Source organism: Phaethon aethereus, assembly GCF_964289735.1.
Source record: "Phaethon aethereus genome assembly, chromosome: 5".
NCBI lineage: Eukaryota > Metazoa > Chordata > Aves > Phaethontiformes > Phaethontidae > Phaethon > Phaethon aethereus.
Window position 1 is genome coordinate 28,679,982 of NC_138579.1, and position 13,302 is coordinate 28,693,283.

The following is a 13,302-nucleotide window of genomic DNA, read 5'->3' on the forward strand; positions in this document are numbered from 1 at the left end:
ACTTGTTTGGTGATGTGATTAATTAAAACTTTATTAGGGAAGACTAAAAGTTTGACATTTTTGAAAAAAATACGGAGGTTATAAAATGCTGTTACATACACAGAAAGAGATTAAGGGCTAGTTCAGACTTCAGAATCAGTTTTTGAAACTTACCTACTTTGTATATGTATCTCTTTTTTTCTGTTGTTAGCTAATCCTTTGTGAAAGGACCTAACCTGAAACCCAGATAATTTGAAGAGCTGCACTCCAACCATCTCAGTGGCTTTGTATAACATCCTGTACGATCAAGTGCCAATAAGTTGTCATACACTCTAGCTGCTGTGTTAAACACCTTTTTTATTCCATAAGGGTCTTAGTTTGATGATACAAGCATTTAGTGCAGCCCTGAGTACGAGGCTGTAACGTACAAGAACTGTTTATTGATCCTGCAGCAGCGACAGAACTTTCTCCTTAGTCAAAATTCTACTGGAAATTGGTGTGCATCCTGTGCTGAGTAGAGAGGTCTCTAAGTAATGGGATCTATGTAAAAAAGGGTACTGGAGACGGCAGGTATGTGATTTTCTTTACAAAGAGTGTCACAGCTCCTGGAAGCGCAGCATACTGTGCTAGCCAAAGAGGTGCTTGCCTGCCTTTCAGGTTCCTTTAGGATTCCTTGTTGTGTGATATTTACTCGTTGCAATGTTGAGTAGTATACAATGAACCATAAATAACTAAATCTAAGCTGAGGAACCATTCAATTTTGACTCTCCAAATACCAAGCAATTTGTAGCTTTTGCAATTAAATCCAAAATAATATTGTCTCAGGTAATATTTCCATAGTTAGAACAAAGATGTTTTTTTAAATGTCCTGTATTTAATACTTTCTATTTGCATTTTGTTGAAACTTTTGTAATGGTACAGTCCTTAAGGACAGGTCAGAAGGCTTATAGACTGTTGAATGTGTGACAAAGAGGCTGTAAAGAATCTGGTCAGATGTAGCTAATTAAAGGTAAATGAAGGACAGCTGCTTTTTATGTTTCCAGCACATCTTTGATCTGCTCTACCCCTCAGACCTCTGTGGACAAGGTAGTTAAATACAAACTAGGAGGCCTATTTTAAAGACCCTAAAGCCCTCTGGGGCAATTGAGTGACAGTCCAAGCAGCCATAAGCTGTTTGCTTTATTCATTAGAGAACTTTAAATGTGTCAAGAAATAGAATAATGTCCATGCTCTTAGATCAGCATTAGCAATGAAGATTACAACAGCTCTGGGACATATGAATGGGCAAACTTCTTATGAAAACAAGTTTATTGAGAAGCATTTTACTATAACGGCAAAGAAAATATAGGTTACACATTTTCATTGCAGGAATATTGATTCAATATGCATTGAAATATCTAAAGCTGTAGTGACACAAACATCATGTAATCTAGTGCTGACCTCAGTGGTCCCTTCAATCATGTTTTAAGAAAACCTCCGTTTTCAGACACACGTGATGGAAAGAATATGTCATATGTGAGTGAAAGATGTCATATGTGAGTGACATAATAGCACGTAGGACTTGCTGAAGAATTTATGGAGAATTTACACAATATACAGGCTTTCACTTGTGTCTAGAGACTTAGATTCTTAAGTTTGTAAATTGTGTTTATTTTATAAGTCAAAGCTTTAACGTCAATACAACATCAGTAAAGGATGTAGATAGACTAAATTAAAAAAAATCGTTTTGCTATATAAACAACTCTTTACTGCTAGTCATTTTGGAAAAAGTGACTCTGCTCAGAACTATTTGTGAGTCCAACTCAGTATATTTTTTAAGAATTGTTTGTTAGCTTAATTTTTATGTTGTTATTTTGTAAATGGGAATTGAAATGAAAATTAAGGTGAAGCAAATTCCTGTGACATTCTAAATGGTACCAATTCTGAAGATACATGCCGTATTGCCTCAATAATATTTAAGAACTTAGAGAAAATATTTGCTTTTTTAATGTTGTGTGCTGTCTTTTCCTCTGTTATCTTTTGTGTCAGTACCTAAGTGTTTCATTGTTTGACTGCATAATCAAACTCTCCATGGTATTAAGCCTCACTAGAACAGTATACAATACAATATTGGTATTTTAAAATAAAGGTGTGAAAAGTCTGGCATTTTTAAAATGGTTATGTTGACTGCTTTTTTGACTGTGCCATCAATGCAAATTTCATAGGTCTTACCATACAAAGAATGTTTCTAGATGGCATTTTACCTCAGGCTCTATGAGAGCAGTTCAGTTGGAATTGCTCACCTATGAAATGCTGTCTGCTATTGGAGTCTGGAAGACCCTTTATTCCAAAGAGATGTAGATGTAGTAGAAGATCCTCTGTGCATTGTGCATCACTTTTGTATATCCTTTTATTATTTATTATTCCCTTCATTTTCTGTCCTATTAAACTGTCTTTATCTCAACTCATGAATGTTACTTTTTTTTCCCTGATTCTTTCCTCCATCCCACTTGGGGCTTGGGGGGAGCGAGTGGCTATGTGGTATGTAGCTGCCTGCCAGGTTAAACCACAACATATAGGTACATATTGTGGATTGAACACCCATGGCTAGCATACTTACACTTGTTCCACTCGGATTGAATTTACAGGTATCAGCTTGGCTGTGTGTTAGACTGGAAAAAAGCCCATATTATGGTAGAACTAGTGTGAAAGGGAAATACAGTAGCTTGATAGGGACATTGATAGGACTTCAATTTAAAGATCCAATAAAAATAAGTCAAAAAGGGAACTAAAATATACAAATAATCTTAGGGTTTTTTAACAGCCTTTATTTCATTTTTTTAACAAATTACCCAGGACATTAAAACCTTCACAATATGGTCCTTATTGACGAATGCTGCATTGCAAATGTGGGTTTATTACTACAATAACCTCTCAGTACTTGTATATGCACGCATTATCACAAGGCGAAATTTGCCCTTTTAAAGGCTATAAATGCGTACTAAGGTTTATGCACGTGTCCCCACGTCTAAACACAGCTTAGCTCTAAGTATCTTGTATTAATGGTGTGACTATTTAAAAAGATACAGGCCATTTTGTGTCTTTATTCACTTAACTGCTGTAACCCAATTTTCAAGCTCAGCAAAAAATAATAGAATATAATTACTTTTCTCTTATATTTGCAATTGAACTGAATAGTTTACCATCTGGTAATAATAATGCTTTCTTTAGCTGGGCAGGGAGCAGTGGAATCATGCAGATACTAGGTAAACCTTGTCAGCACCACAGATGAGCAGTTTGAACTGTCTGATGTGAGCATTGAGCATGAGCACATTTCTTGGTCTGTGGATTGGGACTTGAGAAGCTGAAGGTAATTTACAGCTGAGTAACAGCCAGTCTATGTGACGTGCTGCCCAAAACACTCATTTCCAGCTCCTGTCTTCCGTCTTCACATCTAGGATATGATTCTCCAGCACTTGAGTAACCTTTACTTGAAACCTTGAAGGTTAAAATGTTAGTTTGCTATACAGTCAAGAAGCCATTATGAATTCAACGCAAGCTGAATTGCTTTCATGGAGAGAGCTCCAAGAACACCGACCACTTTCAGCACAAATGCTACAGGCCGAACATCAGAAATTTCCATCTGCTGATGAAGTTCTAGGGTTTTTTTGAAAGCCAGATAATCACTGTTCCCAACCCTGCTATTCCTCAGCAATGCTACACTGACAGTTTGCATCTATTAAGGAACACTGTTACCTAACGAGATGTTGACCATGACCCAGCTCCTCCTGCAGATATGTAAAAGCTTTCTTCTAAAATGTGTTAGGTAATGATGGTAAACCAAGAGCTCCTCCTGGGATTAACTGTGATCAGCTAACACATTTTTAAACACAGACATCCTTGTCTACACCAAGGGGAAAATAATTTTCAACATCTTGTTTAATTAACATCTTTTCTAGTATATTTTCTCAGTGTAGACAAGGTCTCTAAGGAAGAATGACTCATGAATGCAGCATTGCCATTACAGAGTATTTTTTGGAGTAACTTTCCATTTCTCCACATTTTCTAAGGAAAGCATTGATTTGGCTCATTACCTAAAAGGTTAATTAATGCTTGTAAGGAGCTCCAGGGTACCATTAGTTAATCCCATACCACATTGCTAAAAAGAATCCTGGGCAAGAGTTAAAATAAGTGTCACTTTCTTAAGTAAAGGCTAAGTAGATCTTTTCCAGCATAGTCCATGCATACTGCTGTATAAGTTTTCCTTGGAGCCTACTTGACACATACTACAGTTGGGACGGGCACGACATGTGACTGCTTCCCTAGGAAAGGAGTGAGCCTTGGCTGCCACACATATCACTGTGAATGTAGATTTTTGTGGACTTTTCTGAGGAAGATGTACCCTTACAGAACAGGTAAAAGCTTTATGTGCCTGTGAAGCTGGAGTAGGACAGTAGGATAATAGAAATTAGCCTGAGTAGAACTGAATGCAGGGATACTTTTTTTGAGGCATTGATTATTCTTTAAAAAAATGCCATTGCAATCAGGAAGAGGTACAGTGCTTCGTCTTGTCAAATAAAGTGTTTTAGCCAACAGACAAGCAGATTTAAGAGGAACTGGTCATTGTTTTTATTAGGATACAAAGATCAACACAAGATTCTTTGTCAGACATATATTCTCAGAAGGAAATGCATAGTACGCATAAAATATTTATGATCATTTCTTACATTGTAGCTATATCTATGTAAAAGCCAAAATAAATACCAACTGTTCCAGCTATACAATACACAGCGCCTGATGTGTTTATTGCCACATTTTCTATGACCAGTCTCCTTTCTGTTGCGTTTCTCCAGTGACTGTGTTATTCTGGGGAAATGAGCAACACAAGAGGAGGAGGGTGCATAATGACTTTTACGCTGTAGGGGGTTGTCTGAACTAACATATGGATCATGCTCTATATCTCTTGAATCTGTGTTCAGGGTGTATTATGCAGAAAACATGTAGAGGGTGAGCTACTCAGGTTTCTTTGAAAGATAAATCAGTGTGTATTACAGGCACTTCACACTTTTCAGTTCATAGCTTTGAGGGTTGAAGAAAAGCTGAAGGCAAGAATTTGTCTCCTAAGGAGGACTAAAGCCACAATGATTCTATTTTTATGTGTGCTTTTTAGCGAGTACTGTTAGCTAGATTTCATTCTTTTTCTCCCTATTCACTGAATAGATGAAGTATGGAAGCACTTGGGGAGATGAGGAAAGCTATAATCCTGTGCTGTTGAAATCTCAAACTTTCACTTTTTGCTAGATGGATAATTAAAGCACATTTTAAACAGCGTCATAGTATTCTCAGGCCATGTTGTGTGATTGTTTGATACAAGATTTGTGTGTGTGATTAAATAGAGGAACAAAGAGCAAAGGAGCTCAAAATACCCACGAGTCACCAAAATGTTTGCATTGAAGGGATGTATATGAAGATTACTAGTTTGAAATTTTAAGTGTGAATCTTGTAGAGGGAAATGTAACGTAATCCATAATGGGAAACAATTTAAAACCAAAAATATTAGCTGGAAAAGGGAAAATTCTCTACTGAGGAGGGTCGATTTGGGGGTCAGTATTTTCTGTCATTTTATTCCCTCCATGGGCTCAGTTAACGAGCAGAATGTTTTACATAATAGAATTCTGGACTCCCTTCTCGGTTGTTGATATTCCACTTGTGTATGCTCAGAGGATGTCAATGATGACAGCTGGGTATTTCTTCAACACACAGATTTTGATTATGTCTTGTTTTATGGTTAGTATCCAGTTTTCACAAGGAATGTTTTCCCACCCAGAAGACAATAAATGTTGGACTGACCTAGTAATTGTTCTTTCCTATATTTCCTTTGGGCTCTTGTCCAACTAGTTAGATCCGAGTTGTTTTAAACATAATTAGGCCATCATAAATCACTCTGGGTTAGTTTGCATGTGACATCAGCAAGGATACCCAGTGGGATGATTAGAATATGTTCTAATTGGTCAATCTATCTGTAGATATGTTAACTACTTTATCATGAAAAAAAGTTTGTAAACAGTAGTCTTCACAGCGTGGCAAGTTAAAATATATTGCACCCTGATATAGCTGTTCAGCAAATTAGATTTTCATAGCGCTAATTGAATTTGTCACAAAGCTGATGAACATGAGCTAAAGAAAGAGCAATATATTATATTTTATTGAGCACATCTCGGAGTGCCTGTAATTTAGTAGGGCCACCACACTTTCTGGGCAGGCTATCAAGTAGGATGTTGTAATGATTTGCATGACTACTATAGTAGATGGAAAAATGTAGCTTGTGTTCGTAGCTGTTCCATTAGTGTCTTGCACCGTGTGCGCGCCTTTGGTGCTCTTCAGAGAGCTGTGTCATAATCCCAGCATCTTTTGAAGAGTTTTGTCCGGTGAAATCAAGTAAGTATACACCGTTTAAAACCTAGTGTGTAATTAAATGATGAGACAAAGGAAAGACTGAGAAAGGCAGATAACCAATAGAATACCAAAGTTATCAAAACAGAGCTCTTGCCAAGGACCTTGGAATTCATCTGATTCAGTTGCTGGAAAAATGCCTGAATTAAAAATTATCCTGTGAGGACCAAGAAAACAGAACCAAATTCTGGCACTGTACAGTTTTCTCCCAAAATGGATATTAATGCTGCAAAAACAGAATAGGGGGAACAACCCCTGGCCCCATGCTTGGCCCCCTACTGTAGGCTCTATCTGCCAAAAAAAGATGGAATAGAAGATCAAAAACAGAGGGGGGTGGGGAGGAGAAGTTGGAAAAGGAGGGTGGTTGGAAAGGAAAAAACTTATATGCTCTGCCTCCTGCCAGCACTGAAACACTCAACTGCAGCTCTACTTGCAAAGCACCTGTTGGCAGCTGTTGGAGTAGTTTATAGGTTTTGGGACAGAATCAGGATAGAAAACTTATAGTCTGTGTTCCCTGATGTGATATGTGATTTGGCCTTATTTTAGTAAAATAGAAGTCATTTCTGGGCAATAATTATAGCAATAAATATATCTGTTCAGAAATAATGACAGCTTTTGCCTTGTAGAACAACTATAACAAATATTAAATTGCATGATTTTGAATGACTCTCCTTACTACTAATATTAATATTATTTGGTTGATATCACCTATTTTGTCTTCCTTTTATGCAGAAATTGAAAACAAAACAATGTTTTATGGAGTGGAAAGAAAATATGACAAAAAACGGTCATAAATATTAACTTGTTACTGTCATTCGAACACAGAGTCAGGAAGCTAGGTGTAAGAGGTTATTTGGCCAGTTTTATGTTTTGGAAGTTTTATATGTTAGAGTGGAATGATAGAAAGGTAGGAAAATTGTCTGTGTTAAATTTGAATTCTCAGCAAGTATTTTATGTCAAGAATTCAGTTATAACATTTTAACAACTTTGCAAACTTTCATGTAAACTGATGTTCAGATACATTGGACGGGGCTCAGGCTGGATGGGGCTCTAAGCAACCTGATCTAGTTGAAGACGTTCCTGCTCTTTGCAGGGGGGTTGAACTAGATGACCTTCAAAGGTTCCCTCCAACCCAAACTGTGTAATCATCATTCTATGATTCTGTGATTTAGTTGAGAATTTTAGCATTACAGTTTATGCCCTCCTTCTGTTACTAACTCAGAAAATTACTTGTGTTTGTGTACAAAAACTTTTGCAGTCCTTTGTGTTGTATAAATATATTATGCTTTCTTAAGAGAAATATATAACAATTATCAATAATATATGTATTTGATATGTAAAGTATATCAAGCAGAAAATAAATGGTTATTTTTAAATATAGGTATTTATTATAGGCTGAGCTAAAAACTCTGTTGCTTTTATTGGCTAACTCTCCCTTGACTATAATGAGAATTTTCCCTCTGCTAATGCTTTGGTTCAGTGTAAAAGGCTTACTTGGGTAAGTACCTGTATTACTCATACAGTTTGGATAAAGTTGAAGTAGAAAGTAGATAATGTTTTGGAACTTTCTTATATAAACTTATATAATCCTTTTTTATATAAACTTTTTAAAAAAGTACTTCTGTTCTACTTTAAACACTAAACTTATTAGTTCTAAAATAATTGAAATTTGTAACTTTAAGCCTTAGATTTATATTCAGTAATGAAAAAAGAACTCAAGATTCTGACGCTGCAGTGTGTGCTACCCAGGAAGAGCCTGGTTCCTGAATGAAGCCCACGAAGAGTCTTTCTCCATCAAGTCTGCCAAAGTATAGGGCCAAAATGCAAATTCCATTAGTTCGGTAGTTTGTGTGTGGAACATTTCAAAATGAGGTTTTCACTGTGTGTTAGAGTAATTTCTTTGCCTTGCTTAGAAAGAGAAAGTAGTTGAGTAGCCTAGCATGTAATAAATTGTCTTAGGTATTAGAGACTGTTGGCTTTAGTGACACCTGAGCTCAGCCATATTCTGTGCTATTAAAATAAGAGGACAGGATCTGGACCTTAAGACAGTGATATATGAACAGGAGAGCACCTACTGGAACATAAGCACGTGCTTAATTTCAGGTATGCATAAAGAAAAGAATTTGCAGACATTTTAACTTGAATAAGAATGCTTTCCTGAATCATGATTTTTGGAAGTTTAGCTGTGAATTGCAAAAAGACACATTCTGTATTACAAAAGGTTTGTAATTGTTTTTGCTATAATAATAGATAGATTAAATAAATACATTCAAGCATTATAGTAAGTATAGTCTTCACAAACTGGTTTTGCGTGTTGTAGCGTTAAATTTATTACTCTGGATAAAAAGAGACCATGAATGCTTAAGAGTCTTAATAAACCAGGGCATAGAAAGTTCAAAAGCATGATAATCTAGTATCTTGGACATATAGATAACATATTTTCTCAGTATTTCAAAATCCTTTAAGATTTGTGTAGTTGTTTTTATTATCTCTGCACATTGACAGATCTCAAAAATACACTTTTACTGTGATCCTGATAAATACATCTTTTTATTGTGTGTTTGCTCTTTGGAATGAGGGTGATATATGAAATGGACAGAGGAATAGACAAGCCTAGAAAATTTAAGCAAATATAGAGGAGCTCAGAAAGTTGTCCCGAAGGCGATGTGTACCAGGGAATATCGGCAAAGTATGGGTGGTAAATTTCTGGACTTTTCATGAGGTGTCGGATGGGTGGAAAATAGTAACGGAACCAACTTTGAAGCCAGTGGTGGCAGGTGCATTCAGAGTCTTCCAGATCTCTACTTTCTCAGCATTCCCCCCTTGCTATTCACACCCTTCATCCTTGAACACGGAAAGTCCCCGGCATGTAACTTTAAGTGCTCATGATGAGCGGTGGAGCAGGAAGGGGAAAAGCCAGGACAGAGCAAGACAGGATAAAGAACTAGTAAGGCTGCAGCTCAGATAGCCATCTAGGAATCAGCTGTCATTTTAACATCAAATTTGTTTGAGCCCCCAGCACTGTCTTGCATGATAGCAGTGTCATTAGGGATTAGTCTTATATGACAAAGAAGCCAGTGCGAACCTGAACTCCCTTCCTTCACTACTTTCAGCAGACTTAATGTATTTATTTGTGATACGGGTCAAATGTTCCTGCTGTTAAGTCAGAAAACTGAGCAAAAACTATGATTAAACTGAGTACATAGCTTAAGTCCTCACTTTCCCTACTGTAATGAACAACTAACACCATTTACGGTCTAAAATCCCTGATGGTTCCAATATACTACAGAAGCATATATTTAATATACAAGGTATACAGGTACCGTATCATCAATGATACATTTGCAGTCTTACTTTACTTTTCAAATTTCAAAAACTTTTGGCGTCAATGAAAATTAAACCTCTATTTGTACAAATGTTTATTAGGCCTTTTTTTATTATTATTTTATAGGTCTTGTAGAAATTTGCCTGATGCACCCCCTCGATGTAGTGAAAACAAGGTAAGATTCTGCTTGAACAGGTTTTGTTGACACTGGAAGATATCCAAATTAGGAGCTGTCAAAAAATAAAATGCTAAAACTTCCCCAAGTAAGATAACTTGTGCCTTTAATGACATTTATATTTACTTACCTGTATCTACAGCATTTGACAGATGGAATTTGAATAGCATGACACATTTCTGATTAGAGGTCATCTAAAGGTGTTAAATCTGTTTTCTGACATGTATTTTTAATGATGTAACAAAATCCTCTAACATGAGGTCTATAGTTAAATTTGCTTATTATGTGTATCATCTGCAGTAATACTTTTATATGTAATTGGGAAATACCATATTGCCTCCAAACTAATTTTTACAGATTTTTGAGACCTGATAAAAATAATAAAATAAGGTGTTCCATATTCTCTCTGCAAGCTAAGTAATTTTATGCTTTCATCTTTTTTTGTTTTTTACCTGTCCCTATTTTCTTTTCTGAATATTTGTGCTTATGTGATTATAAATGATTAAGTGACGTGGAAAATTGGGTCAAATGCGGGTTTTTTAATGTTGATTATTAAGATGGAAAAAGAATAGTTGTGTTTCTAGTTTCTTGCATATCTTTTTGCTTTTCTATGCTTTTTAGTTTTCATATCAATTCATAAGACTGCATTACCATACATGAAAAGCAAACCAGAATGCATAAGCATACAATAAGGAGGAAAAATATTTTCATGCCATGTGTTACATGCAACACCAATAATTACCACACACTGCTCCTGGAGCTCTATCTAGGCCTCAGTCATGCAGGCAGAAAAGCTTCACTGGGAAGGTTAATCAGCCCCAAAGAAATGAGGAGGACAGCTGTGCTCTCTGGAATACGCTTGAAGTCGTCAATTATGACTTGAGATTCTAGTTCCAGTTAGCCAACGTGTGAGCTCGTTACAGATGTATTTTTGGCTTCTGTTTCGATCACGTTCTGGGGGTTGCTTCAGACCTTGAGATACACTTTTCTGCAGCTTGCGTTTTGCAGAAGGAGGTCATCTGTCCGTGGTGATTGCCCAACACCAGAGGACAGCAATGCAGGCTCCATCCACATTACTTGCTGCTGAGGTGCCATAGGTACTCCGCGGGGCTTGGAGATTGCTCAGGCAATTCTTCTGTATGCCCTTATAATATGGAGTATGTTGATTCATATAGAGAAAATACACCTGGTAGTTTCAAGGGTCCTCTTTGCCTCTCCAAGTACCACTGAGACCTTGCTATTAAAACAAGATTTCCATAAAAAGGTTGAAATTAAAGACTTGGAAACAACAGGGCGCAAGCAAAACAAATACAAGACCAAATCTAAAAGAAAAAAATCTGGTTTGCTCTGCTGTTATGTGGTCCTCATGGGATGTGCTTTAGTGACTTCATTTTGGCAGGTTGTGCTGTAACTCACCTATAGCTCTCAAGCTTTTGGTTTTTACCTTTTCCTGTTTTCCTCTTTGTACTAAACCAGGAGTCATGTTCTTCTGTGGTATAAATGCAGCATCAGTGATTTACTTCTCGCGTCTTTTGTGCCTTTGAGGTTGTCATCCTACACATCCTCGTGCCTCCAGTCTTGGTTGAAAGAATTTAATACATATTCTTAGAATCATTCATGATTTAGGACATGTCACATGTCATAAAAAGCATTAATTGCACATCTGTTCTGATAAACTGGCAATCAACAGATGTACTTTCAGCTTTCTGATAGAAACCATGCATACAGCGGACTCTCAGAATACAAAGACAGATTTCCCCATTTCTATTCCAGATTTTCTTGGTTTTGTCATACTTTTAGTGGTGAAAATGCTAATCACATCTGAGATCCAGAAATGGAAGGCATTAAAGAGTGTACAAGGATGTTTGTGAAACTGTATCACTATTTTAAAGAAAACATAGTAAAAATTAGGAACTGTTTAAATGTGAAATCTGAGTCCATAAACAGTGGAATTAAAGAAGGAAGAAGGAAAAAATGAAAGAACAGTAGGTATGCAGGAGAAATCAGATTATAGATCATGGTGAAACCAAGGGGCCGAATCAAGTAAAAAAGCCATTAAGCAAATTTCTTTATTTGAAGAAACTTCAAGTGGACTTAACTCTTCCACTGAGTTAGCTGCAACTCATTGAAGAAGTGTGCAGCACCTAAGTGATGGTTTTACTGTGTTTTGTTGATCCAAATGTATTCAGAGATATTACACAGATTTTGCAGATAACTTTTCTGCTGATCTTAGCAGATGTTAGTACTTGAAAATACTTACATTTTGAAAGCCAATGACAAAACAAGAATAGAATATCCTTTGATCTCATCCATCGTTCTATTCTATGTTCCTAACACTATGCCACTTCCTTTCATTTTGTAATAGTCCAAATTTACTATAGCAAACTAATTCTTTGGTCTTAAGAAGTTCAAATGAAACATTGTTTTTAATTCTGAACTTTTGATTTAGAATGTTTTCTAATACATTGTCATTTACTTTAGTCCTTTGTTGCAGTGCCTCTAAGTACTGCAGTGCACTTACTCTTTTCCAAAATGGTATTGATAATCTGTCATTTCCTAATCACTTCCAGCTATTACAGTTTTGATGGTTGGTTTTTTTTTTTTTTCCTCATGGTTAGGTGAAAGGATGTATAAAAGCACCATTTGTTGCTTAATTTTTATGGTGTTTTGAGTTTCCTGCCTCTTTTCTATAAAGTGTTTGTTTGGTGGAAAGAGTCCCGTGGCCTTTTCAAATTAGTGGAGTCTTATTTGATCTGAGTTAGCATACTGAAGGGGTTTAGGGAAGATGCCAAAGGCTCACATCTAGTGGACTGGTGGCTTAGCATCTTTGCTTTGTTGATTTTTTTTTTTTTTTTTTTTGTGTATGTGTGTATGTTTTTAATAAAAAATTGGAGAAAAGAAAGTTCCTGTCAGGGATTATTTTGAAACCCTGGAAAATGGTTTGGCTCTTTTGTGACAACATTTTGCAATATCTTTTCTGTGTTTAGTAATTTTCTATTATTCTGCAGTAACAATGCTAGGCTTGTTTATCTCCTCACATCAAGGGAGGAACAATATCTATATAATATACATTAAAAATATACCTGTTTATAAACTATAGACAAGCCAAGTGCTTAATGGAGTGCTTTTTGCTAAGTGTACATTTGAAGATAATTTTATTTTGCTATTTATCAAGAAATTCCTGTGAGCGAGCTAGCTAGATGGAGGTAGCTATGATCCATTGTTTTAGCTCTATGAATCCCACTTATTCTTTGAAATAAAGCTCTTTTTTCAATTACAAGATATATTGGTATAGTTTCTGATAAAAGACTGTTAAAAAAATGCGCTAAACTTCTAATTTCTCAGTATAACAGAGACTTGGTTGTTTTATTTATCAGTTACTCTTATGATT

The 13,302-nt window shown here is 36.1% G+C and overlaps 1 protein-coding gene across 1 annotated transcript in view; it reads left to right on the top strand.

Annotated features, from left to right (window-relative positions):
• SLC25A21 (solute carrier family 25 member 21) overlaps positions 1-13,302 on the top strand; it is a gene marked incomplete at both ends in the record, with an annotated part of 261,849 nt that overhangs the window by 136,207 nt on the left and 112,340 nt on the right. Inside the window, one exon of the mRNA XM_082001041.1 lies at positions 9,863-9,911. Coding sequence (XP_081857167.1) covers positions 9,863-9,911 — 49 coding nt within the window. The remainder of the gene's footprint in view (positions 1-9,862; positions 9,912-13,302) is intronic.